General features: G+C 46.6%; 1 protein-coding gene across 1 annotated transcript; it reads left to right on the top strand.

The window, feature by feature from the left end:
* Positions 1–363: 363 nt before the first annotated feature.
* WDR45B (WD repeat domain 45B) lies at positions 364–26,424 on the top strand. The gene is made up of 10 exons (XM_043464265.1): positions 364–595; positions 4,846–4,920; positions 13,156–13,257; positions 16,823–16,910; positions 17,959–18,053; positions 20,314–20,504; positions 21,097–21,182; positions 21,895–21,996; positions 22,458–22,579; positions 22,957–26,424. The coding sequence occupies exons 1-10, from the start codon at positions 529–531 to the stop codon at positions 23,061–23,063; spliced, it is 1,035 nt and encodes a 344-aa protein (XP_043320200.1). The 5' UTR covers positions 364–528; the 3' UTR covers positions 23,064–26,424.
* Positions 26,425–27,934: the final 1,510 nt, after the last annotated feature.

Genomic DNA, 27,934 nt, shown 5'->3' with positions numbered 1-27,934 from the left:
GCTTCCATTTCCTCACTTCCACCCATTTTGCTCTTTTCGCGAACATTTTACTAGCATACCTGTTAAAAACTCCACAAAGCATTGTTATTTATACTGAGATACTTATCCTTTTATCAATTAAAAATAAGAAAATCTCTTAGCTTGAGTTAGTGTGAGAGTCTGGGTCCTGCCTGCTCCTGAGGTTTGAGGTGAAAGGCTAGGGTACCCAGTCAGGTGGTTCCCGCCCTCAGCCCCGCGCTCCAGAGATGCGACCCCGCCTCTCAGGTCAGGCCCCGCCCCCAAGCCGAGTCGACCCTCCCTCTTCGGACGCGGCCCCGCCCCCCCGTAGACGTGATGCTCTCGGCGTTCCCTCCCCGCCCGGCAGGCCGCGGGTGGATTGCTCGGCGCTCCGCGGTTCCCTGGCTGCGCGCGCAGGCGGTGGGCCTTTCGCTTCCGGCCGCGGTAGCGTCGGCGCTGGCCGGACGGATCCCAGCGGTCGACCTCCCGGAGCGGCATGCGGCGCTGAGGCGCGGTGGATCCCGCGGCGCCATGAACCTCCTGCCCTGCAACCCGCACGGCAACGGGCTGCTCTACGCCGGCTTCAACCAGGACCATGGTGAGGAGAGCCCGTCAGTGGCCCCGGCCCCCCCCTGCCGCCGTTTCCCCTCCGAGCGGGGTCCCGCCCTCAGCCCTGCGGTGGCGTCCTCACCGGGTTCAGGCCTCTTCCCCTGCCCCCAGCGTTCTCTCCCCTGCCCCTGAAGCCGCCCTCCTCCCCCAGGCCTCCCCTCTCCCCCGGCCCAGGCCGCTTCCCCGCCGCCCTGACCCCCCACCCCCATCCAGGTCGGACAGTGATGGGATTTTCCGGGGTGGCGTCGGTTCTTTCTTGCCGGTTTAGGGTCCCCAGCGGCCAGGATGGGGTCGCATCGAGGTGGGAATGCCCCTGCAGGCTCAGGACCTCGTCCGCGAAGGTCCTCACCGTTTCTGCTGATTGTCGTAGAATATGCCGCCGGACTCACACGTTTTTTCTTTTGTTGGGTGGCAACCGGACTCTTCAGCCCGGCTTTTGGGGAGATGGCCTTTTTCGCCTTTCTGAAATCTTGCGTGATGCGGGACTGCGCCCCACTCCAACCCAGGGAGGGGGACCCGCGTCGGTTCTGAGGGTTCGCTTTGGAAGCCAGTTTGGAGAGGATCCAGAAGCAGGAACTGCAGGATCTGTGTCTCTGGAGCCAGTTTGGGGTAGAGTTACGTAGGCCGGGCAGGGGTCGCCCAGCTGTGTCAGCGCGTGGGCGCGTGGGGTGGTGGCTCCAAGGTTCTGACTGTAGGGCCCCGGGAGAGTAAAGTGTGTTCTGGGAACCGAGGCTAGGCCGGGATTTCCTTCAGGGAGGAGCCCTTAAGGGCGGGAAGAGTTCTTGGAGGGGTGGAGTTGGACGAGGGGGAAAATGTGGGATGCGGGCGGCTGAGCTGGGGACCGCAGGGGTTGTGGGGTCCGCTTTGGGGGCCAGAAGTTGGGGATCAAGCAGTGTGTGGCTGAACGCTTTGGATTTGTATTTCCAGAGGAGGGCCAGTAGTAGGTTTCTTAAAAGGTTCTGATAGTTGAAAACTCATTAAGGAGTTTAGCAACTTCTTAAGAAATGTGCTTTCAATGGAAAGAAGTGACTGATTAATATTAAGGGCAGGGAGAGGCAGTCCTAAAAAACAAACACGGAAACACAAAGCTTACTGACTCTGTGGCCTTTAAATCCAAGATCTATACCCACACGACTGAGCGACTAAGCACACGTACGTCTTAGGGCCAGATGAGGAATCCTTGTAGTAGGTTTTGGTGTAATAATTGAGGCTCACAATAAAGTTAATTATTTTAGAAACCAGTGAAGTTTATAATGTTTTTATAAAGGTTTCATCAAAGATTATTTAGAAAATACAGCTCTGGCTTTTAAGTGGATATATTTCAGTTTTCTGAAAAATACACTCTCACTTTTGTAAAACCACCTCATTTGGTTGTAATAGTTAAAAGGAAAACTTACAGTGTTGCTGAAAAAAAAATGCATTTATACTTAACCTTCTGCTTACCCTTAGCTTAATTCCCTATAATGTAAATGTATGCCAGGTTGTGGAGTTCATTACATTTTGTTTTTATATTGACTTTTAATTTTTACTCAGCATTTTTAGTACTCTCATTGAAACTTTAGCTTTAGAAACCTTTGCTCATAACTTTAAATTGTTCAAACTTTTGACTTATCTTCTCCCAAAGATAAATTGTATTACAGTTTCGAGATTCTGAAGTGTTGATGTGTGTGCGTTTTCTATAATCTGGCTGCTGTTTTTCTTTCTCTTCCTGTGGGAAACAGAAGGTTTGAGTGGATACACTTCTGTAGACTAGATTGTCTTGCTGGGACCTAGTCTGAGGCCACAGACTGACTTGCCTCAGTGAGCAAGCTGGCTCACTTGGCTGTGGATCTGGAGTGTAGGTGAAGAACACTTGTGTATGGCGTGCACGTGGTTTGTGTGTAGAAGAAGGCCCTTCAGTGACTCTGATGCCCTGTTGCCAGTCGGCTTTCTCTGCACTGTGCTTGATCACTCGCTGTTGGCTTGAGGACTTCTCTGTGGGGAAAAGTTTCATTAAGATAGCAAGGACGGGAAGGTTCATGCCAACTGTTGTGTGATAACCAACTAAAATCAGCTAATTTATTTCTCCCACCCTGCAAAATAGCAAGGATAATGCCTAGCCTTCTTAGAGAGTGGTTTCCAGTCTTGTGTTTGTAGGACTTTTTTTCTAGCTTTTTACTGATGTGCATTCCTCTTACAGAAAAGTGCATGTATCCTAAGTATTCAGCTTGGTGAATTTTCCAAACTGAACACACCTTCCACAGCACCCAGGTTAAGAAACCAAATACCTTGGCACCCTGTGCTCCTTCCGGCCACTCGCCCAGTCTGACTTCTAGCGACATAGATTAGTTTTGCCTGTCTGTACTGTATTTTGTTTCTGGCTTTTTTATTCAGTATCGTGCTTGCAAGAGCTTTTTTCCCGTACTGTTGAGTATAATTGTAGGTCATCCTCATTGGTGCACTATTTCTTTGTGTGACTACATCACAGTTGGTTTGTCCGTTCAACCTTTGGTAGGCATTTGGGTAGGTTCCCAGTTTGGGGCCATTTCGAGCATGCGGATGCTGCTGGGACCATTCTGTTACCTGTCTTAGTGAATGTGTGTTGTCATTTTTACAAGGCTTGTACACCTAGGAGTAGAATCGACAGTGGCTGTCATGCAGACAGTTTTCCGCAGTGGTTGTCCTGGCTTGCCGTCCTTCCCATGCCTCTCTGCACACTCATTTTGGCCTTTTTGGCCATTTTGGTGGATGTTTAGTAGATCTCATTGTGGTGTATGTGTGAGATTGTATTTGCATTTCCCTGATTCTGCAGGTTTATTAAGCATTTGGATATTCTCTTTTGTGAAGTGTCCAGATCTTTTGCTCATTTTTCTGTTGGGTTGTTTGCCTTTTTCTTAATGGATTTATAGGGATTGTTTGTGTATTTTATACAAGTCTTGTCAGAAATATGTGTGTTCTGGCGAAGACAAGTAAGATTGGTGTAGGCTTAAAACTTGTGGAAGGTGTAATAGTTGAGAAACAAAAGGAAAACTTTCGACTTTGGTATTATTTCCATATTTTCCAGAAAGCCAAGCTCTGATTCTTCTGTCCAGATTACATGATTCCAGTAACACAAAGAGGGAGTTACAGCCCAGAATAAGAGATAATAAGTAACATTGCACTTTCAAGTGAGTGTCAGACTCCAGGCCCAGATAAAGTTCATTTCAGAGCCTGAGAGTTAATTACAGAACAGATTCCAACTTCTGGGAAAGCTGTTAAGGTCCTTGTAGTTTTCTGCCTCACTTGGACAAAAAATAGAAGCATGCTTTTCACATTGTGGGGATGGAGTGGTTGATAGAATAGAATAATGTCATTCCAGTGCTGGAACACGGATCAAAACCAGAAGAGACTCTGAGGATGGCTTTGGCTTTCAGGTCAGTGATGTGTTGAGCTGAGGGTCCAGCCACTGCAGCTTGTCTTGGGAAAAGAAATGGAAAGTTTGGTGTTTCTTTCTGGTCACAAGTTTCATATGAGCCAGCAGTCGAACTTGGTGGTGTTGACAGAGATTAATGTGGTCTTGATTACACTTAGGCAAGTGAAGTCCAGATCACAGGGTCATCTTAAAACTTGAGTGCTTCTTTCACTTCCTCACAGCATTTTCAGCTGGACCGTTAACAGTCTGGTGTGTGACTTGGGGATGGTGACTGAGATGGATTTAGGGAGTTAGGATTAGTTCCAGGTGGGAATGAGGTCATGGAGACCTCAAGCTGCCTTCTAACTAAAAGACCGTCCATGCTAGCACTTCCACCCCTTCTCCAACTGGATGTGTCCCTGCCTGCTGAGGTGGCCTGCTTTGTGGCTGTCCTCTTGGACTCTCTTGGGCTTAGGGCCTGATACAGCCCTGGAGAGGTGTGTTGGGAACGGGGAGGCCAGTGGTGGGCATTAGAGGCTGGAGTTGAGGGACATGTGGGGTGGCAGAGTGGCTGGTTCGGTAGCTGGTGAGCCCCTCTTGCAGGAGTTAAGTGTTGGAGCAGAGAGCCTGGTCCATGGGATGCCAGAAGGGCCCTGCGGAGGTAAGTGGAGTAACGTGCAAACCCTCTGATAGCAGTCCATGAGGCAAGTCATCGTGACACATGCAGACCACATCCGTGTGGCCTGAGCATCCACGAGAGTTCCTCAGAGAGGCCACTGTCTCTGGACCCCTTGCATGTGCTGCTCCAGGCCTGGGGTCTTCAGCTGAGACCCCAGTGAGGTGATTAATTTGTCTCTCTCACACTTTAGGATGCTTTGCGTGTGGGATGGAAAATGGATTCCGAGTCTATAACACCGATCCACTGAAGGAGAAAGAGAAGCAAGGTGAGAGTGACACATTTCTTGGTTTCTGCCCGTCTCCAGTCCTCAGGATCTAGGTACTGTCTCTCAGACTGGAGCGGAGTGGGCTGTGAGAGGTGGTTGTTCATGGCCCTGTCAGCCTGGATGCAGCTCTGCTCTTCCTCGTGCTGAGCTTCTGTGAGTGCTGGGCTCTGTGGACTGGGCGCAGTATGATTCAGTGGGTACTGGTGACTAGTGAACCCAGCACCTGCTGGCCCTGCTGAGAGAGTCAGGTGTGGTTGTGCTGGCCTCTTCGTGCTTCCTGTCCAACGTGAAGCTGTAGGGAGCTGAAGTGAGGGCTTTAGATATAGCAGGTAGGACTTTGACTCTTAAAATAACTCTTTCTTCAAAAATACTATTGTGGCAATAAATTATAGTTGCTTTTGTTTTCTTATTTCAGTGTCTTTTTTTTTTTTTTTTAATTTCAGTGTCTTAAATTATGTTTTCATGGAATACAAGTTTTCACAAGCTGAAATCAGGAATTCTTTTGGTAAAATAAAATAATGGTGGTCCTTTTCCCATTTGTCAGGAAAAATGTGTAATTTAACGGGTAGAATTTTCCCATTTGCTTCTTTCCTACATATTTTCCTTAAGTGACTCCTGGTCCTTACCTGCCAACAGATGAACAAATCTCAGATAAACCATAAACAGCGAGAAACCTCCTTTTTCTTCCTGCAGTTATGGTTTTGATATTTATTCAGTGTGCAAGTTATATTTTCTGATGCAAGAACCGTTTCTCACCTGTAGGAGGAAGTCACTGCATTCTTATGCTCCCCTATCAGCCCCCTTCTGTTTTGACAACTAATAGTCACATCAGGGATTTTCAGAAATTTTTTTTTTTTCAGCAGTGAAACCTCTTTGTCAAGTAAAATCTTCTATACAACCCTGGTATGTAAAACAGCAAGTGATACTTTATTTCTAGAAGTTTATTTTGTAAGCTGAAGTCTGTTCAGTTCAGTCCCTCAGTCATCCCGACTGCAGCACGCCAGGCTTCTGTGTCCATTACCAATCCCGGAGCTTACTCAGACTCAATGTCTGATGCTGAAGTCTGTAATTTTTATTTATTAGAGAAAGACCAGGGTAGCCAGGTGGTAAAAGGCTCAGACTCTGGACCCACACTGTTTAGATCCCAGTCCTGCTCTTCTCCATATCAGGTGGCTGCGTGATATGGGGCAAGAGTACCCTTGGGCAGGTTACTCACCTTCTCTTGGCCTCAGTTTCTTTTTGTGTAAAAGTGAAAATGTTAACTGCCTACCTCCTAAGTTTATTGTAAAGATGGATGAATTAGGATGAGGGAGACACACGGGCTAGTGGCAGCACACACACTGAAAGTGCTTTGTAAGCTTATTTGCTCGTCATTGGTCCAGCAGTGTGACCTTTAAAGAGTGGGTCTTTGGAATTAATGAGGGTTATAGGCGATGGTGGGAGTTTCCTCTCGGTCTTCTGTGCTTCTGACTTCTATTTAATTTGGTTAGGTTGCATCGTAAATTAAGACAGCTCTGTTTTATACAGAAAAATAGTTCCAAAGTATTTTGAAACAGCTTGCCTTGCGAATTTCCAGATGCTTTTTACCTAAATTGACCTAGAAGCTTAGGAACTAGACTCCAGTGTCAAAGTTGAATCATTAGCGGCATATTAAAAGTTGCTTCCTAAGTAATGAAATGTTTACAGTGACTCTAGGATTTCTTATAACAGTAAGTTAAAACAAGAAGTATCTCAGCCCTCAGGAAGGCTTGCTATGGTCATGTCGCAGTGCTGTGTCTGTTCCCCGTCCCTGCTCAGCTGCACTGTGTCTGGGTCATACTGTCTCTGAGCTTCGCTTGTGGTGAATTTTGCACTTGCCAGGGATCCAGCAGGGCCATGTGGTGCTTACTGATGGCGTCTTTAAGGACTCCACCTACATATGCCTGCAGGCTGGTCCGCTGCTTTATTTCTGGCAGCGAACTCAAAACAGGCAGAAGACTTGACCTTGTTCCTATTTTATCGTCGAGATTTGCTTTCCTGTATGAGAAAGGAAGTGTGCCTGCATTGGAGGGTCATTCCCAGATCTGGGCTTTCAGGTTTGTCTGCGCTGTGACCATGGCTCTGCGTAGGGGGACTGCACGACAGGCTGTGATCCGCCAGCATCTTGCAGTCACACCCACTGCTGGATGGAGCTGGCAGTGCCAGGAAGCTGTCTTGGGCATCCTGGGTCCCCTGCACAGAGCCGAGTGGCTCCCTCAGGAGGAGTGGGCGCCCTGGGAGCACAGCCTGTGTGGCGTTCTCACTAGGGTGCTGCAGGGCCAGAGTGTAGGACTCTGATTCACGTACATCACACACACATCCAAGCATATCCTGGCAAGAAGGTTCAAGTCATAATTTGAATAAAGATGTGTCAGGAGTAATACATTTGGATAAAATTATATCTAAGTGGTTATAAAAATAAAAGGAGTACTGAAAAAGTTAACTCCAGTCTACATTTAGAAACACAACCCTCCCACATTCCAAAGGTGACTAGAACTTCTGTAACCCACGCTCAATGAACTTGCAAGGTCCTTAAGACCCTTGTCTTCGGCGCTGCCTGACTCCTCTTACACACCGCCAGCGCTCACACGTGTAACGTGGGCAGCCGTGTGTGGGGAGCAGAGGGCACACGGAGGCGTGGATGGGATGACTCGTGACAGACGGGACAGCAGCTGAGGCCACTTGTTTCTGAGCCCACTAAGCTGGGCTGGAGGATGCAGTGATGAGTAATGTGGGCAGGGTCCTTGGTGAGACCACCCAGTGACTGGAAATAACAGGTGACCTGTCTGCACACGGTCCATGATGCTGCCCAGTTCAGCACCTGCCTGACCTGCCTGTCTTTCAGGGTCTTACCCATGGCCCGTCATCCTCCAATTTCAGAGCAGGTTGTGTGGGCTCCATGCCCTGTGTGGTCAGTCAGTCCAGCACGTGGTGAGTGACGGAACGAGAAAGAAGGGGGAAGCATGTGAGGTGGAGGGGGCTGAGCTGATTGGGGGTGTAGGGGGAATGGGGTTGTGTCCAAGTTTGCGATGGCTCTGGGGAGGGTGTGGAAAGGCACATTCCTAGCCTTGATGGTACAAGTTTAAATTGGTAGAACCTTTTTGTAGAATAAAGATGTTTCATTTTTTATATTTGCGCACATACACGCATACTCTGATCCAACAATCACACTTAAAGGATTTTATCTGAAGGAAAAAATTGGGAAAAAGACAGTAGATGCTGTGGTACATGTGACGTGAGGGTACAGCTGTGACGCACTGTAAGAGCGGATGAGTTGGAAAATAGTATATGGTGCCATTGGTTTGAGTTCAGTAGTACACACATGATCTCCTTCACAGCTGTTCCTACATTATGCTTTTCTGTGTTGTTTTATTTTTATAGTGATAATATGTGATTTGTAGGATGTGAAATAATTAAGCTATTTCTATTAAAAGAAAACGCCTGGGAAATAGGAAAGAAGCACGTGAGGGTTGCAGGGCAGATGCCGTGTGAAGAGGCTGGAGGCTAGTGTCATGCTGGAGGGCTGAGTTCTGCCCCATCATCAGTGGAGTGGAGGTTAAGCCAACACTCAGGATGTCCCTCTCCCCCATTTTCTTTCAGTTTCTGTGTGTGTGTGTGTGTGTTTATTTTGGCCAAGCTGCTTGTGGGATCTTAGGTCCCAGCCAGGGATTGAACCCAAGGCCTTGGCAGTTGAGAGCTCGGAGTCCTAACCACTGAACCACCAGGGAATCCCTCCAGTTTATCATTTTTTGAGGCAGATCCTCTTGGAAGAGTGGGACATGTCAGGTATTGATTTGTGCCTGAAACTTTCATTGGTCAAAGTTTCCTGGGAGCCTGTCTTGTGTTCTCCATCTCTCCATAATTTTAGTCTGCTGCACAGCCAGCCACTGGGCCTGGCTGCTTTTAGAGACATGGGTGCGTCTCTGCTTTTTCCGCCAATTGGTGACCCCTGTGGATCTTTCAGGACCAGCCCTTGGGGCCTGGGGTTCGGGGGCTCTAGTGGCAACCTTGGGCTTCCTTTCAGGAGGACCCCCTCCTCTCCAACTACTTGTGGGCTGTGGCCCTTGGTTTGGGGGAGCTAAAAGTCCTCTGATTCTCCTCGAGTTAGGAGTCTTGCCCTTGATTGCTTCTGCTCTTCCCAGGAAAGCCTCTCGTTTCTCTTTCCCCACCTCACTGGTTGATGCTGAAGAATCTGCTCTTCTCTCTTTCCAAAGTTAAACCCCAGATACCATGACTGTTTCCAGTTGTTAAAACTGCTTCTCTGTCTTAATCCTTAACCCTTAACATCTTTGTAATCTTGACATTAATTTAAAAAAAAAATCAAAATATAAGCCATAAATTAGGCATCCAGGTAATACAAAATAATTCTGATTTCATGTAACACTGTTTTTGTTGTTGTTAGAAAGAGGCTTAGAGAAAAGTCACAACCTCTATCATTTAAATTAAAATTTAAAAAAAAAAACACCTTTGAAACAGAATGTAATTTCCTTTTAACAGAAATTTTTGGTGATTTCTTCGTGTGAAGTACATCAGTTTTTGTTTTCTTCCAATTGGTTCACTGTGCCCAGGTCACATTTCTGAGGCTGTTGTGCCTCCTGGCATTTCTTTATTCTCCCGTTAGCTTGGTCAGATCTTGAAAGTGCCTCACTGGTTTTAGAGCTTGAGAAGACTTAGGACTGACAAATCCAACATTAATAAGTTTGAAGTCTCAGTGCTCATGTAGTGTTGTTGATATTAGTCTTAAAACATTCTCCCTTGGTTGGATAATATTTTAAAAATGTATTAGTTACCCCTTGGCAGCATTTACAGGTTTCTCCTGATATATTTGATTCTAGAACTTAGAAACTGCACTGAGGAAATAATTGCATTCCTAACAGACCCCCAGAACTCTTCATCTTGCAGAACTCTGTCCCCATTAGATACTGACTGCCCACCCCCAGCCACCATCATCCTACTTCCTATCTTCATGAATTTGTCTAGTCTAGGGACCTCATATAAGTAGACTCATGGAGTATTTGTCCTTTTGTGACTGGCTTATTTCATGTAACATAATATTACATAAACATAGAGGTTGCTTCTACCTCTTGGCTGTTGTGAATAATGCTTCTGTAAACATGCATGTGAAAATGTTTCTTTGCAACCTTGATTTCGTTCTTTTGAATATATACCACCAAGAGGGATTGCTGGGGCGTGTGGTAGTCTGCTTTTAGTTTTTTGAGGAATGACCATACAGTCTCCTGTAGCACCTGCACCAGCAGTGAGTCAGAGTTCCTGTTTCTTCACATCCTTGCCAACATTTGTTATTTTCTGTTTTGTTTTGTTTTGATGGTGGCCTAATTAATGATTGTGGTGACATACGAGTGATATTGTATGATACTTGTCTTTGACTTCCTTCCCTTGGTATGATAATCTCTGGGTTCATCCATGTTGCTACAAATGACATTATTTTGTTCTTTTTAATGGCAGAGTAATATTCCATTGTGTGTGTCTATCATGTCTTCTTTATCCATCTGTATGTTGGTGAACAGTTAGGTTGCTTCCGTGTCTTAGCTATTATTGTAAATAGTGCTGCTGTGAGCATTGGGGTGCGTGTATCTTTTCAAATTAGAATTTTCTCTGGTTATATGCCCAGGAGTGGGATTGCAGGTTAATGTGGTGACTCTCTCTTTAGTTTTTAAAGGAACCTTCATACTGTTCTCCATAGTGGCTATACCGGTTGGTATTCCCACTCACAGTGTAGGAGAGTTCCCTTTTCTCCACACCCTCTCTAGCATGTAAAAAAAATAATCCTTATTTGGTCTTAGTTGCAGCACCCAGGATCTTGCATATTGGCACAGGCTGTTTGTTGCGGCATGCAGGCTTCTGAAGTTGCGGAGCTTAGTTGCTCCACAGCATATGGGATTTTAGTTCCCCGTCAGGGATTAAACCCACCTCCTCTGCCTTGGGAGGTGGGTTCTTAACCACTGGACCACCAGGGAAGTCCCTCCAGCATTTAGCATTTGTGGACTCTTTGATGATGGCCATTCTGACTGGTGTGAGGTGGTGCCTCAGTGTAGTTTTTGATTTGCATTTCTCTAATAACTAGCAGTATTGAACATCTTTTCATGTGCTTGTTGGCCATTAGTATGTCTTCTTTGGAGAAATATCTCTTTAGGTCTTCTGCCCATCTTTTGTTTGGGTTGTTTGTTTTTGTCATTATTGAGTTTTATGAGTTGTTTGTATATTTTGGAAATTAATCCCTTCTTGGTAGCATTGTTTGCAAATGTTTTCTTCCAGAATGTAAGTTGTCTTTTTGTTTTGTTTATATGGTTTCCTTTGCTGTACAAAAGCTTTTAAATTTAATTAGGTCCCATTTGTTTAGTTTTGTTTTTATTTCCATTACTTCAGGAGATGGATCCAAAAAAGTATGGTTGTGATTTATGTCAGAAAGTGTTCTGCCTATGTTTTCTTCTAGGAGTTTTATAGTATCTCGTCTTACATTTGGGTGTTTGTTTGTTTCTTCTTTTGGTTTGGTTTTTACTGGGTTTTTTGGCCATGCCATACAGCAAGTGGGGTCTTGGTTCCTCAATCAGGGATTGAGCCCGTGCCCCCTGCAGTGGAAGTGTGGCGTCTTAACCACTGGGCCACCAGCAAAGTCCTACATTGAGATTTTTAATCCATTTTGAGGTTTCTTCTTTTTTTTTTTTTTTGAGTTTTATTTTTGTATATGGTTTTAGAGAGTGTTCTGATTTCCTCCTTTTACTTGTTGTTGTTCAGTCATGTAGTCGTATCTAACTCTTTGTAACCCCATGGACTGTAGCCCACCAGGCTCCTCATCCATGTGATTTTCCAGGCAGAAATACTGAGTGAGTTGCCATTTCCTTTTCCAGGAGATCTCCCTGACCCAGGGATTGAACCCGAGTCTCCTGCATTGGCAGGTGGATTCTTTACTGCTGAGCCACCAGGGAAGCCCCTCTTTATGTAGTGGTCCAGTTTTCCCAGCACTGTTTATTGAAGAGACTGTCTTTTCTCCATTGTATTTTCTTGCCCGCTTTGTCATCTGCCTGCCAGTGCAGGAGATGTAGGAGAGCTGGGTTCGATCCATGGGTCAGGAAGATCCCCTGGAGTGGGAAATGGCAACCCACTCCAGTATTCTTGCCTAGAAAATTCCGTAAGGTTGCAAAGAGTCAAACATGACTGAGCAGCTGGGCACACCGCACATCTTCCCGTACCTGGTGAGCGCCGGGGAACCAGGTGAGGCCCCTGGTGGTGGAGGCGTGTCCTGGCCTGGGGGGTGGAGGATCCCTGGGCTGTCACGGGTCTGAGGCCACGTACCAGCAGGGAGCGGTTTAAGGACTGAAGCGTCGTCGTCCTTTGAGTTTGGGCTGTGGCCACATTCTCTTAGAGCCAGAATTGCTTGAGGTGGCTGTGTGTCACAGGACAGTACATTATTTGTAAGGAGAGCTGTGTTCCTTGTGGATAGTATCAAGTACAGAGTCCTTTCTAGGGTTTCTACTAGGCCTTGAGTTTGAAACTTCTCAAGTGAGCCTGTGGACTTTGGGTCCATCTGGTGTGCCTCCCACTAGACAGGTAGGAGTCAGTTCTTAGGTTAACTGCTGATTCTCTAAGGTTTGGGCTCCGTGCTTGCCCTCTGCTGTGCCCTCACTGTCCCGGGAGCCTGGGACAGACCAGAGTGGGACTGAGGGGCCGGGGGGGCGCCCAGCTGTGACGTGAACCGTTCAGAGAGCAGTGTGCTCCTCTGACTCCCCACACTCCTCGTGGGGGTTCTGTTGTTCCCCTGAGTACTGGGCTTCCTTCTGTCATGGAGCACACCTGAAAATCTGCTGACATACTCCCCTTCACATAATTTGTGAACATTGGTGAACATTTTGGACTTCCAGAGGAAGAAGTGTTTAAAAGTGGTGAAAAGGAATTCCAGCTTTTGCATCAGACCATTTGAGATGCTTTCTCAGATCTTACGTACTTTGCTGCACTTTAAATTATGAATTCAGATATTTCATACATTTTGCTATATTGGCTTCTTAGGTGATCAGTGTTTATACATGAAAATACAGTTCTTGATGCTGAGAGGTTTGAAGCTAATTATTTTCCTAGCTGGTCACTATTTTCATTTCTGACCATAGATACAGATTGCTGATTAAAAATCAAATGCTGACTGTTTTTACCTTTTTTTTTAAAATGTAAAATATACATACTGACTTCTTTTTATCATTTCAGAATTTCTAGAAGGAGGAGTTGGCCATATTGAAATGTTGTTTCGCTGCAACTATTTAGCTTTAGTTGGTGGTGGGAAAAAGCCAAAATACCCTCCGAACAAAGGTAGGTAAAATAATCCTGCATTTGATAATGCATCTCACGTGTAGTCCCATCTTGAACTTTATAGAGTATCTTTGTTTCTCTGGCCACACTGGATCTCCCCTGGTGGCCCTGTGACTCCTGAAGGGACAGAAGCATGCAGAAAGAGTGCTGTGCCCTCTGCTGTTCCCAGAAGACACATGTGACCAGAGTCACTTTTCCCCGTGGAGAGAGAACACCTGCTTTTCACTCGGGTTGACTGGATGGGGGCCTCCACCCACATTTTGTCCTGGGTGTTCTTCTGCGGTGGGTGTTCTGTGCTGTGAGTTTCGTTGAAAGCCAGGTGTGGGGAGGCGACTTCTGCAGAGAGCCATGGACTCATGGAAACGCATAGAACCGAGAACAGCTGGGCTCTGGGTTGAAGAGTGTTGTTCCTGGTATGCATGTGTGAGCCTGTGTTCAAAGAGACGGCAGTGTCAAGGGTGTGGCTCTTTGAAAGTAAGGGAGAAACACAAACTTTACTAGTTCAGCTGACTGTCACGTGTCAATAAAGGTAGGTGTCGTTCGGGGCACAAGGAAGAAACCCAGTGAAGGAGGGTAGAGCAGGGGAAGAGGGGCAGGTGGACGGGGAGAAGGTGGGGGCAGACCCCGGGGCTTCAGGTGCCAGGTGAGGGTGTGGTTGGGAAAGCAACGCCCGCAGTTCTCAGGAACAGTCTCAGGACGCAGTTAAGAATAAGCTCAGCAGACGCGGCAGTTGGCAGAAAAGAAAGGGGAGCTGTGTTCACAGAAGAGGCAAGAGAGGAAAGTGAGTGTGGGCATCAAGCAGATGCTAGAGGTGGCAGGAGGCCTGGGTGACCACTGCCGCCCTAGGGGACTGTTGAGTTGGAGCCCACTGGTGACAAGCTCCACCATGTCAGGGGCCACGAGACCACTCTCTTTCAAAGCTTGGTGGGAAAGGAAAGGAGTATAGCAAGGGAGGTCTCCCTACAGAGAATAAAGGTTGGGGGTGAGCTGAAGATCTGCCTGAGACCATAAAGTAAAGAAAGGGCGGGCACGGAAATGCACAGAGTTCTGTTTGGGCCTGACTGGCAGTTTCTCAGTGCAGCCTGGCGGGTTGTGTGGATGTGATGTGGGGAAGGGAGCCCACTCTCAGGTGAGGGTTCGCCCTGATAACATGGGCTGAAGGGCAGGAAGCCTGGCTGCTGTCCAGGTCATTGCCAGCGTGGCGTGGATGGGCAGGACTGTGGCTGTGCGTCCTGGAAGAGGCCCCCCAGAAGTGGCAGTCCTGCAGCTGTGCTGGGGCCAAGGTCAGGTCTCGCAGTAGAACAGGAATTACCTGACCTGGGCTCCGTGGGAATAGGCACAGATCCTGCTGCTGGATCAGCCTTTTTCATATGAAGAATTTCATCGATCACTGGTGAGGAGTCAGGAGCCTGGCCCCACCTGTGGCACTGTTGGGGGAGGGGGGGTCACTGCTTCCCACCCCCAAGGAAGCAGTGAGTTGGATAATCTGGGATCTCTCACCTGTAGCATCTTAGTCTCAGTAAAAAAAAAAATTCTGAAGTAAGAGAGTCTCAGGAATTTTACAGATTTAGAAGAAAGCAATTTTCTAACTGAACATTTTGAGTAAAATGTAAGCTTTTTGTAGTGTGCTAAAGGTGATTTTTAAGAAAAGAACTTGGTCTTTATTAAACTTACGTAAGGTTAAAAGTAGGTGTTTTCAGTAATGGCAAAATTACTTGTAAATGTTTTCATAATTGCCAGTTAGGATACGTGGTGTTACAGTGTAAAGAATATACTTCTTTGGTTTGTGAGCACAGAATAAAACAGGACTGGAGGAGACTGGTTGTCACGGTGACCAGCTGGGTCCAGACGGGGTGCTGTTCCGGGAGCAGAGAGGCCCTTTCCTTTTTAGAAGGGAGTCCAGAATTTTGAAATACTGATTTTGATATTAACAACTGTATTATTAAAAGACAGAATCCCGCCCAGTACATTTTAAATTTCCAGTTCCCTGCAGCAAAGCAGCTCACAACTTTCAGAGGCCACAGGGAGTTGGCATTAACTGGAGTCCTTGGATTTTTCTCACTACCCAAGTCATCGTGTCCAGTCACTTTTGTTTTGTGAGTGAAAATTCATGCTGCTGCATCTGGCGTTTAATCATACTGTTTCCAAATGTTTCTGAAAATGGGGTTCACCTGTTTTTATGACACCCTTCACATCCTTCTGTCTGGGCTTCTGTCTGGTTTGAGCCGGTTCATGTTGAATTACAGACTTTCTGGTGTTAGGTTGCAGGGCCAGAGGAAGTTCATTGAATTGCCTTTTGTGTTCATGAGTAGAGTGTCCTTTGCCCAGAAAAGTTGTGGCCATTTGGTTTTGGAATGATGTTATTTTCAATAAGGTAACCGTTTACTCACTGACATGTTGGTGCCCTATAAGGAGAAGCTGACGGGAGAAGTTTATCATAGATGGTGTTTCAAGGAGCAAGAGGATAATTCTCTGCTTCATTTTTGAGTGGTTATGAATTATAACTAACCTCTTCAATAGTAAATATGTTCTATGTTAATAATTTTGGCAGTTCTGGTAGGCTGGTATTCAGTTCTTTCTTGATTTGAAACTTAGATGGCACTTACCCATTCTAACAAAACTGACCCTGAATCCCACCCCCTGGACTGTTGTTGGTCACGTGTTGAGACCTTGAGGGAAACATTCTTTCCCTTCCATGCTCAGTCATCTGTGACCTGACTGCGGAGGGAGCTTATTTCCCTCACCACACGTGCCTCACACCCAGCTTTTCAAGTGGAGGAAAGAAGAGGTCTGGACACACACTCCTGATCCTCCAGGGTTGTCTGAAGTCGTCTCAGCCCTTGGGACGTAAACTGCTGATCCATCCTGATGGAAGCTTGTGGTGTGAGCAGAAGGCATTCTCCAGCTTGAAGCAGAGTGAGAACAGTCAGGGCCGAAGAACCCTGACCTGGGTTTTTATGTGTCTGATTTCCTCATGAAACAACCCTTTCAAAAAAAGAAAAAGAAACAGACCTTTCTTTTCTTGGTCTAGGTTTATCTCCAGCACCTGGTACCTGTGATTGGGCTTGCTTTTCGGCTCAGTCTAACGGAACCAAGGAGAGAGAGGTGGAGAGAAGTTTGCCTGAAAACTAGGGAGGAGGTTCGAGTGTGTGTATGTGTTGAGAGGCAGAGGTTGGGTACCTGAGGTGTGAGCAGGCATGCTGCAGAGTGAAGTGGGAGGGCGGGAGGGAGCAGCAGGACCTGGGAGAGCTTTATATCTAGGAGTTAATTTTGTAAGATGGTCTGTAATTTTTATTTCTTAGAGAAAGACCGTGTGGCTGGTGGTAAAAGACTCTGGGCCCACACTGTTTAGATCCCAGTCCTCCTCTGCCCTTTGTCAGCTTGCTGTGTGACCTTGGGCAGGTTACCTTCTCTCGGCCTCAGTTTCTTTATATACAGATGAAGAGGATAACTGCCCCTCACCCCTATCAGATGTTCCTGATGTGAAGACTCCCTCAGGAGTGCCTCTAGCTAGCCAGCCTCTGGCCTGTTCGTTGTCGTGTTCATAAATTCTTTCTTGTTTCAGTGATGATCTGGGATGACCTGAAGAAGAAAACTGTGATTGAAATAGAATTTTCTACCGAAGTCAAGGCTGCCAAATTACGGCGAGATAGGTAGGTTTGGTGTCTTATTTTTCAAGGTAGAGTAGTCACCTTCTCTGAAGTTGGCTGAAATAATTTTATATTGAAGGAAGAGATGTGTTTGGGAAAATGATGGATAAAAAATAAGGCTCTAGTTTTTGACTCAAGAACATAAGGAAGGCAGTGGGTTTCATCTGCCTCCTGGGGTCATTTCACAGTGAGCAGTCAGTGGGTGTGGGTGCGCTTCCGTGCACTTGCCCTGGGCTGGCCCTGCCCTCCAGCTGTCAGTCCTTCAGGGCAACCGTCCTTCCCGTCAGGTGCAGACAGAGGACATGAGTTTTGACCCCTGAATTGCCTCCCTTTTAGCCCACGCTTGTCCACATCATGCCGCATAAATGTTTCAGTTTGAAGGTAAAGGAGAACTCAGGAACTGCTCACAGAGAGTGTTATTGAATCTCACCTGTTGAAAGTAGCCAGTCTCTCGCAGACATTGCCCCTCGTGTTTAGTAGAACACAGGAGTTTTTCCTAATATTTTGATCGCAGTGGGGCAAAGCTTGGGTTTGTTTTGTGGCATGGGGTGTGAATGGAGTCTGTCATCCTGCACTTGTAGGTAGACTTGTATCTTCCAGGAATGTCAACATTTAGGGCTTGTAATAATGCAAATCCTGGAGCCAAATGAAGGATCTACTTTCTCACATTTCTGAATTGTCAAGACATGTCTAAAAGTGTGTTAAGATAGAATTTCTGACTTTGTGTCCTACTTGGTTCTTATGCTATAGATAGAATGGTTGATGAGAATGCCGCCCCCCCCACACCCCACACCCCACCACACCTTGGGCTGTACCTGCCTCTTCCCGGGTGGGAAGGGCTCAGGCCTAGGGTCAGCCTCTGCCCTCCGGCTCCCTGCCAACCTGCTCTGCAGACCTTGCTGCCCCGCTCCTGGGGTCAGGAATGGGAATGATCCTCTTGTATGTGGTTGTTGGAGTGTTTCTGTTTCCAAATAATAAAAACAAAAGCCACAAAATGTTTGAGTTTCACTTTGGGGGAGAGAACATTCTGATGGTGTTTTCTTCTTTCCAGAATTGTGGTGGTTTTGGACTCTATGATCAAAGTGTTTACATTCACACATAATCCCCATCAGTTACACGTCTTTGAAACCTGCTATAACCCTAAAGGTAAGAATCCAGAGGAGGATGGATGGTGGAAATGGGCTTCATAAGTCCAGACCAGGTGGAATGCAGACCCTTGCTGGGCGCCTCTCCTGCAGGTGGTCTTGGAGTGACGTCACCCTCGTGGTGGGTCCTGGAGCATCTGGGGTGCTGGGGAAAGGTCTGAGAGGTGTGAGCTCCCCCTACCCCGCTGTGAACTTGCCCTGGGTCTCCTCACTGTGGAACTGAGACCCCGTCTCTTACCATAAGCTTCTGGGTCTCTCTTGGGACTTTTCACAGTGACTGTCAGCCATTCAGAAGCTCCGTGGTGAGCCTGGAATCCTTGGTTTTATTAAGTTCTGAGATTTCCTTCTTGTTTTCGTCTTCACATGTGGCTTTCTTATTCATTGTGTCATCTTTACTTTGCTTTTAAAGTTTTTGGTTTTTTCTTCTAGCTTTATTGAGGTATACTTTACATAAAACTCACTCGTTTTAAGTGTCTCGTGTGGTAAACTTCAGCCACTGCCACAGTAAGAGCAGAACAGCCCATCACCCCAGAGGCTTCCCAGTCTGCACGTTTCCCACCTGACCCTCAGGTTTTGCCTTTTCAGATAGCTTTGCTATCTTTCTCTTAGCTTAATATGTTTTAGATTCCTTTATTTTTGTGTGTGTGTTTGTTATTATTTTGTTCATTTTTATTGCTGAGTAACATACTATCATATGGATGACCACAGCTGTTGATCCACACCAGATTTTTTGGCTGTTAGGGATAGAAGCTGCTATGTATGTTTACATGCAGGTCTTTATGTGGATTTTTTTTTTTCATTTCTCTTGCATATATACTGAGGAGTACAATTGCTGGGTCATATTATAATTATTCTTTAGATTCCACATTGTGTTAACATACAGTATCTGTCTTTCTCTGACTTAGCAAAACACCCTCCATGTCATCCATGCTGTTGCAGATGGCAGGATTTCATCCTTTTTTTATGGCTGTGTTGCATTCCATCAGGTGTCTATCCACTCTTTGTGTTTGATTGGAGCATCTAGTCCACGTACATTTAAAGTAATTATTGATAGCTGTGTACTTATTGCCACACGTTGTTTGAGGTTGTTTTGGTAGGTCTTTTTCATTCCTTCTGTTGTTTTCTTCTTTAGTGTTCCGTTTGGATTCCTTTCTCTTCTTTGTGTATCTATTGTAGATTATTGGTTTGTGGTTACTATGAAGTTTATATATAGCAGTCAGTGTGTATGTGTGTGATTATTTTAAATGGCTGACCTCTTAATTTCAAATGTGTTTTAATGGCCCTACGTTTTACTTCCCTCTCTGCACGATTTCTGGTTTTGGCATTGTGTTTTACCTCTTTCTGTGCATCCTTTACTCCTTGCGGATGTAGATGATTTTACTGCTTTTGTCTTTTAACCGGCTTCGTGGGTACTACTGCTCTATATTTGCCTTAACCAGTGAGCTTTATCCTTTAACCGTTCTCATGTTTCTGCTTGTGACCTTTTCTTTTTTGCTTAGAGAAGTGCCTTTACCATTTTTAAAAGCTATTTTTTCTGCATTGGATTACTTTGATACCTTTTTTTTTTTTTTTAAAGTAAGTGTAAGATTTTTCTGGACTCTATTCTGCTCCAGTGGTCTGTGTTTCTGTTCTTATGCCAGTATCAGGCCACCTTGATTTCTGGAACTTTAAGATAATTCTTGATATTGGGTAGAATAAGTCCTCTGATCTTGTTCCTGTGGTATAAGAATTGAAGGAGCTATTCTAGGACCTTTTACTTTCCTTGTAACTTGGTGACAGCTTGTCTCTTTCTTCAGAAAAGCCTGCAGAGATTTTTACTGTGATTGCACTTACTCAGTAGATGGATGAAGGTAGGTTCCAGCCTGAGGTCATAGGACAGCTTTCCACTCACCAGGTCTTTGGTTTTCCTTTGCAGTGTGTTACAGTGTTTTCCATCTATCGTTAAATTTATTGTCGAGTTTCGGGATTTTTTAATGTGTTTGTTAACGGATTCATTTTTAGATTTTACAATTTTGCATTCTCCCAAAAGACAGACATTTGATAAAGTATATTTAATAATTTCAGCAAATGTTTCCAATTATGAAGCCATCTCGAGGGAGCAAACTCTGCTTGGTTCCCTGCTTCCCTTTACTGGGAAAGGATTTTGTGACTAAATCTTACTTTTCTGTGAGACCTGGAAGGCAGAGAGTAGGTGTGGTTGTGTAAAAGCAGAAACATCGAGACGGTCCTGAGTCCTTGACAAGTTTCTTGTCTCTCTTTAGGTCTCTGTGTCCTGTGCCCCAACAGTAACAACTCGCTCCTGGCCTTCCCGGGCACGCACACGGGCCACGTGCAGCTCGTGGACCTGGCCAGCACCGAGAAGCCACCGGTGGACATTCCTGCCCACGAGGGCGTCCTGAGCTGCATTGCTCTCAACCTGCAGGGAACAAGAATTGCAACCGCCTCTGAGAAAGTAAGTAGGTGTGCCTGTCCCACCGGAGGTCGTGCCTCTAGAGTGACCTCGCCTGCTACAGGATGTGGGCTCCTGGCAAACTAGCCCTTCCCTGGAGATCCCAGCTCCCTGAGATTCTTAGCCACCTTTGCTCAGAAAGCAAGTCATAGCTGACAAAGAGGGTCCAAAAGTCATTTTGTTCAGTTGTGCTCCATCTGTTTGGCAGTGGAATTAGTGTTTCTCTTTCTGACTGGCTGTGGGAGCTAGAATTAAGATGCCATTTCCCTGGGTGGTGAGTGAACTGACAGCTCTCGGGGCCTCGGACAGCCTAGGGTGTCTGCCAGTGGAGCGTGTTCATGGGACTCCGAGAGGGCCGTGTGTGGGCTTGGGCCCTGGGCTCCCTGACCCTCTCTCAGCACCTGCTGGCTGCTGTCAGACCAAAGAGATTTTGGTTTGTTCTCAGTGACAACAGGGGGAAAGTTGAGTTTTAGGTTATGTGGGCGAGTTTGGGAAAGACTCCGATGGGTTCATGGGTTTGTGAATAAAAATCATTTCAAAAAAAATTAAAAAGTTGTGAATCTTTGATAATGAAACACTTCACTGTTTTTCAAAGGGGACCCTTATACGAATATTTGATACTTCATCAGGGCATTTAATCCAGGAACTACGAAGAGGATCTCAAGCAGCTAATATTTATTGGTAAGAAAGCACGTTGTTTCACCCTAGAGAAGGGGCCCTATGTGATCTGGCGGGAGAGGCAGGACCACCCACATGAGGCAGGCGGGGGCTGCTGTACTGGAAGGGGCTGGGTTTTTAGTTCACTTTATTATTGCTGACTTAACTCTTTATCTTGGGAATATACACAGAAGTAGAATGTTACAGTTAACCATGGACCTGTCATCCTGCATTTGTCAGAATTTGCCTGTTTTATTTCATCTCTCCACTGTCCCTCCAGCTTATTTTTTTGGTAGTGTCTTCAGGCAGACACTGGAGGCCTTGTTAGCCTGTCTCTAGTCACTTCAGCAAGTGTGTGGAGCTGCACTTGGGCTTAAGTGATAAAAATGTAGGCAGTATCTGCATGTAGCGTCAGCGGGGCCTGTCATGCAACTGACTCTCCCATCTGTCTGCTCTGGGGCCCATCCAGCCAGTCCAAGTGACGCCCCCCATCTCGGGGGCCAGATCATTGGAGGGGAGTTTTTCTTTCCCGGGCAGCTTGTTGGGGTGGCCTCAGGGCCCCTGGGGTAGCAAGGTGGTCTGCTGTTGGCACCTGAGGAGGGGCTGTGCCCTGGTTTTGACTGTGGTAAAATGACTGTCCTGACCATGGGGGTGTTGGAGCAGGGGAGCTGAGGTCAGGACTCGCTCCTGTGTCCACACAAGACCGAGACCTGAGCTTCAACTGCTTTATCTGCAGCATTAACTTCAATCAGGACGCTTCCCTCATCTGTGTGTCCAGTGACCACGGCACGGTGCACATTTTTGCAGCCGAAGATCCAAAAAGGAATAAACAATCAAGGTAGGTTTCCCAGTTGCCTGAGTGCTGGCCCACTGGGTCTGAATCACAGGCAGGATGCTTCTCGTTGGTCATTCATTTGATTTTCTAAAAACCAGTGCAGATTACTTGATGCTAAGACTGGCATCACGACTCACCCTGCCATTAGCTCCTTAGGAAATCTGATGAGGTTCCAGGCACCTTCTAGGGAGGCAGAGCTTGGTCCTGAGCTCCAACAGTCATCCTCGTGTTTGCCGTTCAGACTGTCGATTTGGTGGCAGTAGAACCCTGTGTCCTGTCTGGTGGTGATGGTTTCTGGGTTTCTAATAGAGCCATTTGTAACAGTTTATTTTTGTGTGAAAAATAATAATTAAAAGCAAAAATAGAATTTAAATCATTAAGGCTAAGCCGACAGTAAGGAGAGCTGTGTCTCTAACTTTGTCATGTGACCATAACCTCCTTTCTTTGCTTCCTTGTCCTCACAGTTTGGCATCGGCCAGTTTCCTTCCAAAATACTTCAGTTCCAAGTGGAGTTTCTCCAAGTTTCAGGTCCCCTCAGGCTCTCCATGCATTTGTGCCTTTGGAACAGAGCCAAACGCTGTCATTGGTAAGTGGTCCTTCTGGGGGGGAGAGTGGCCCCGGGTGTGATCAGTGCCACGCCAGCCTCGCTGGTGTTCCTTCCTCTCTCCTGGGGGTCCCGTATATCCCTCTCGGGGTTCACGCAGCTCCCTGCCGTCTGGGGGTTCCTGGGAAGTTGGTAGGGCAGATCATTTGGTCTTGGAACCAACGACCTGAGAGGGTTCTCCCGTTGCTGCACTAGCTGAGTGGATGCAGCGCTTCCCCCCAGAACGGTGGGTTCTCGGCCGAGCGTGCCCCCACCACGTGCAGATCCCGAGGGCGGCTCAGCCTCCGCTCAGGCTGGGCGGTGCGCTCAGTGCGGGCTGCTTGCTTTTCACGCTGAGTGACACGGTCTCCTCTGCCCAGCGATCTGTGCGGATGGCAGCTACTACAAGTTCCTGTTCAACCCCAAGGGAGAGTGCGTCCGGGACGTGTATGCGCAGTTCCTGGAGATGACGGACGACAAGCTTTGACCCTTCACCGGGAGCACGAGCACCGCGGCCCCTCGAGCTCCTGGGGCTGGTGACGATGGGCCGGAGGGACGGCCCGGGACCTTGTCATGAAGCCACTCATGGCTGTTTTCCGAAGCCAGGCCTCCTGAGTCCAATGTTAAAGGAAGAATCAATGGGGCACGGGGACACTCCCACCTGACCGCCGGCTTCACCATTCGCTTCAGTGGTTCTGCCGCATCCGCCACCTGCAGCCAGGGCTCCGGACAAACTGGGGGCACGTTGAGAAAAGGAGGGACAACGTGAAATTCATTTGTGGCGCCAGATTCCATCCTTTTTGCTGAGTTTGTGATGGAGAGGTGAACACACGTGCAATCTTGGTTCTTTCTCACCAGATATAAGTGGGATTATCACACCGGCAGCCTTAGGAGGAGGAGGGAGGAAGCCCTTCTCCCGTCTAAACTGAAGAAAGTTTAGAGTTCACAGGCTTGGTGTCTCCCTCAGGAGCCACATGTCACATGTCCCCCTCTTGTTGGCGCCATTGGAGTTGAGGCAGCGCCAGGCCTACCCCGTGAACCACACCTGTGGCCTCCTGGCAACACTCTGGGTCAAAGGGAGTTCCCCTTTACTCGTAGGGAACAGAGTAACGCGTAGACTTTAAAACTGAGTCATAGAAGAACGCATCGCTTAATTCGGAGGATACGAAGGGAAACCGGCGTCTCAACAAAGCAGCGCCCGGTCCTGTGGGCTTCGGCCGGCCGCTTCCACTTCCCTCTCTCACCGTCTTCTCTCCCTGTTTTTAAGAATAGCTGCACACTAACATTCTGGGAATGAGAGGCACATACTTTTTTTTAACATTTGATAACTAAAATAGGTTATGGGCTCTATATTGTTAGTACTACTTGAGGTATATATTTAATTTTCTTAAATTCCCTTTAAACTTAATTTTGTTTTGATTTCAGGTTGCAAACATTAAATCTGCAGCTGCAAGCTCTCAGTTTGCCAGTTCTTTTACTGTCATGTAATCAACTAACTTTGTCTGTGGATTTCAATGTAAAGTATGCATGTTACTTTTATGTGTATTTAATCATGAAATTTAATTTTGCACACTTATTTGTAACGTTTCTTTTAAATAAACGTGGCTAATTTTGTTGTATTCTGTACCCATCAAGGGAAGAGAATTGTATGTTATAAAACCACAGCCCGTTTTGTTGGACTGTGGACTGCAGGCTGCAGGAACGGCCCGGTGTGCTTCATGGCCTGAACTATCCGCGGCCGTGTGGGGGCCGGGGGCCTGTGGCAGCCCAGCTCCGGGAGCAGAGAGGAGGAGAGTGGTGTTCCCTAGCAGTGTCCGTCGTCTCTGGTCAGGAGGCTCTGCCTGAGGTCTCTCTGGGGGAAAGCGTGGTGTTGGGCCGCCCATCGGTGTCTCTAACAACAGCCTTAACTTTGGGCCCAGGAGTGAGAGGGGGTATTTCACATCTGTATGATCACTAGTTTATATTTTCCCCAGTACGATGCCTTTAGTGTATCCAAATACACATTCAAGTAGGAAAAGAGTTTTGCAAAGGTTGGTGTCATGGTGAGTGGAGATGCTGCAAGCTGGTGAGGTAAGCTGGGCTGAGTGAGGAACCAGCTCACTGGCCCTGGGAGAGGCCATGCCCAGGAACATTCCATATCCAGGATGTTCTGGCACGTCATTAAGACTCCACAGTGTGGGAGCAGGTGCAGGCTTTGCCACCCCAGGCACAGCCTTGCATGCTTTGTAAAGTGACAGGACAGGGACACCTGGGTGGTGTGTGAGTGACCCCCATCGAGAGGCTCTGTTTGTCTCCTCGGGGGTTTCCCCTCGGGGTGGTGACAACACCGAGTCTTACCTGGGAAGTGCCCTGGATGAGGCTCCTGGAGGGCAGGCTGAGGTCTGGAAGGCCGAGGTGGCGGGAAGAGCTGTCCCTGGCCCGTGGGCTGTTGGGTGAACCTTCCTCGGTTCATTTAAGGACAGCAGCAGACTTGGTTTCTCAAACTGATAACCACTGATTTGTTGCCTAATGTAGGGAAAGCATGTTGTTCTCAGCCAGGGCCACCTCTACTTCCCCTCTTGGCTGAATCCTGCCAGCCCCTGAACGTGGGTGCGGAGGGGTTGGCGTGAGAGTCTCGTGTCCATGGCTCCCCCAAGCCCCACTTAGTGGCTGGGCTGGATCAGCCTGATTCGTGTGTCCCCCAAGTGTCCGTGTGAACATTTGGGAGCCATCTCTTGGGGCCCCACGCACTGGGCTCTCCTGCCTGCTCTCCAGGCTGTGGTCGGGCGGTGGGGGCTGGAGGGAGGGCTCCAGTGTGTCCGGTGGGGACAGAGCCCTCCGTGCCCTGCAGCCTCGCCCCCGCCCACGCCCCCGTCTGTCCCGTTAGTCTTCAGTCCTCACCATGGCCTGGGAGGGTGTGGCCCACTCCCCTCCTTACTTTGCAGCTTGTGAGACCAAAGCTTCTCATGTTTGCATTTCCTTTCTGCAACCAAACCAAACTTGTAGGTGATTTCACACAACTTGGTCCCTGGCCTCTTTTCTGTCTGTAAAAGGTATTTCATCAATTTTAGTACTTTTGGAACTTGTGCTAAAATTTTGGTCTTCAAAATGGATCATAAAATACTAATCACAATACAACATGTTCACTGTAAGGTGAACATATAGAAGAATATGAAGTGGGAATCAACATCACCCTGAGTTGCCTCCAGAGACAATGACCTTTAGAACCCCCATGCCTTTGGGGGTGAAGTCTGTGATTTTCAATCGCATTATTGGGACCATTCTTTTAATGTTTCACAATTCAAGAACATTTCAGGACATACTATAATTGCCCAAAGATGCCTACTTGTAGTTTTTGCCTTTATAAACATTTGGAAATGGAAATCCTTGTGCATACATGTTTACACACTTGTCCATCTATTTCTTTGGATAATAGAACTGGAATTGCCAGGCCAGAGGATCTGTATGTGTAAGATTTATCATGCCTGCCATGATTGTGTCAACTTCAATAACCGACATCTCATCCTCACCAGAAGGTTCTGAGCACAAGCTTTTTAATCTTTGATGGAGAAAAAAGATTTCCAATTTTTAGCCAGGTTGAGCATTTTGGAATACATTTACTGGCCATGTGAAATTATTTTGTATATTGCTTACTCGTGCCTTTGCTTATTTTTCTGTTGGTGTATTTTGTTTATAAGGACTTTAAAAATAATCACCCCATGTCATTTTTTTCACTTTGTGTTTGCTTCAGTTTGAGGGGTTTTACTTTGCTGTGTATCTTGAATTTTTACCTAGTCTGATTGATCAGCCTTTTTCCTTTATGGTTTCTAGTATTGGCTCATGATTAAAACAAAACGCTTTTCACTGGGTTCGACGTACGGGTCTTATTTTCATCATTCGGTCTGGGCCTGATTTCCCAGCATGTAATGAATGAGGACAGGGCCTCATCTTTCTGCACCAGATGGTCAGGCAGTGCTCAAGCCAATTGTGACTCAATCCCATTCCGCCTCCTGCCCCAGGTTGTAGGGTCTCATCCACCTTAACCTTCTTTTCTACTTTGGATGAAAATTACGCGGTTGCCCTACTAGAGTTCCATCTATCAACTGATTCATTTATTACCCAGGGACTTACTGTACTGCTTCAGGAAGAACTATGTTCTGATTACAGGGCTCTGCTGATCTTAAGCATTTTTTTTCCCAGATGAAAGCAAATGGAATAATAGCTAAAAATAAAATTTTAGTGGAATTCCAAAAACTCAGAAATGATTGTTTCTGAAGAGCTGAGGGACAGAATGTATCAGGATGTGATAAGTATTTTCTCCCCATCAGTAATTAATATCACAGAGGACACCATAAGTGCACTGTCATTCATGTTTGCTTGTTTTAATGGCAAAGCTATTCAACTTGTGTGGAAAGAAGCTGTGAGTCTTCCTTTTGTCCTTCCCATGTCCTCTGTTTCAAGAGGATAAGAATTATTTTATGGAATTACAACTTGGAAACTATGATATGTTTACATTTGGTTTTCTTTGTGTTTATCATGCATGGGGCTTGCTAAGCTTCTTGAATCTAGATATATGTCTTTCATCAAATTTGTGGAATTTCCTAGCCATTCCCTCAAATCTGCTGCTGTTGTCTCTTTCCTGTTCGGATTCAAGTACACATATATAAGACCTTATATTATCTCACTCACTGATTATTAAGGCTGTTCATAACAGTTTTTAAAGTATTTTTTCCTGTTTAAAAAAATAGGATCATGTCATTGAATACCACTAAATGACCTACTACTGCCCACTCTTCTTTAAAGACTTTACAATATAAACTTTAGATGAATCTGTCAGTTCTAAAATTAGTTTCTAATTCTTAACTAAGTTTTTTCATTTGTTCATGTACGTGAACAATCTTTACATCCTTGTGCATATGTATAGTACAGGAGTTAAAATCTTTGGTCATTCTCACATTTGGATCTTCTCAGAGCAAGTCTTCATTGATTTTCTTTTATTCTGTGTACGAGTCATATTAACCTGCGTGTCCTAGTACTGTGGGGTTGTATCTTGGATGTTGGAAATGGCATGTATGTTGTGGATTCTGTTACGTTTCTCTGCAGAATGCAGGGTTTTTTCACTTTAAGCATTGAAGGGCTCTGGACCCACCTGAACAGTCTGCCCTGGGGTGCAGTTGGGTGGGTCAAGACGAGGCGGGCAGATGAGCTGCTGAGAGCACCAAGGTGGAGGAGGTGTGAGCACTTAGCTTCATGCCGCTGCAAATGGGTACGTGGTTTTGTAAGATGGTTTCCTCCTCTGTTCCTGTGGTGAATCACATTGATTTCTGAGTGTTCAACCAACTCTGCAATCCTGAGATAAACCCCACTTGGTCGTGGTGT

The sequence above is a fragment of the Cervus canadensis genome, chromosome 1 (assembly GCF_019320065.1).
Source record: "Cervus canadensis isolate Bull #8, Minnesota chromosome 1, ASM1932006v1, whole genome shotgun sequence".
In the NCBI taxonomy this organism is placed as follows: domain Eukaryota; kingdom Metazoa; phylum Chordata; class Mammalia; order Artiodactyla; family Cervidae; genus Cervus; species Cervus canadensis.
This window is presented reverse-complemented; position numbering and strand designations above follow the sequence as displayed.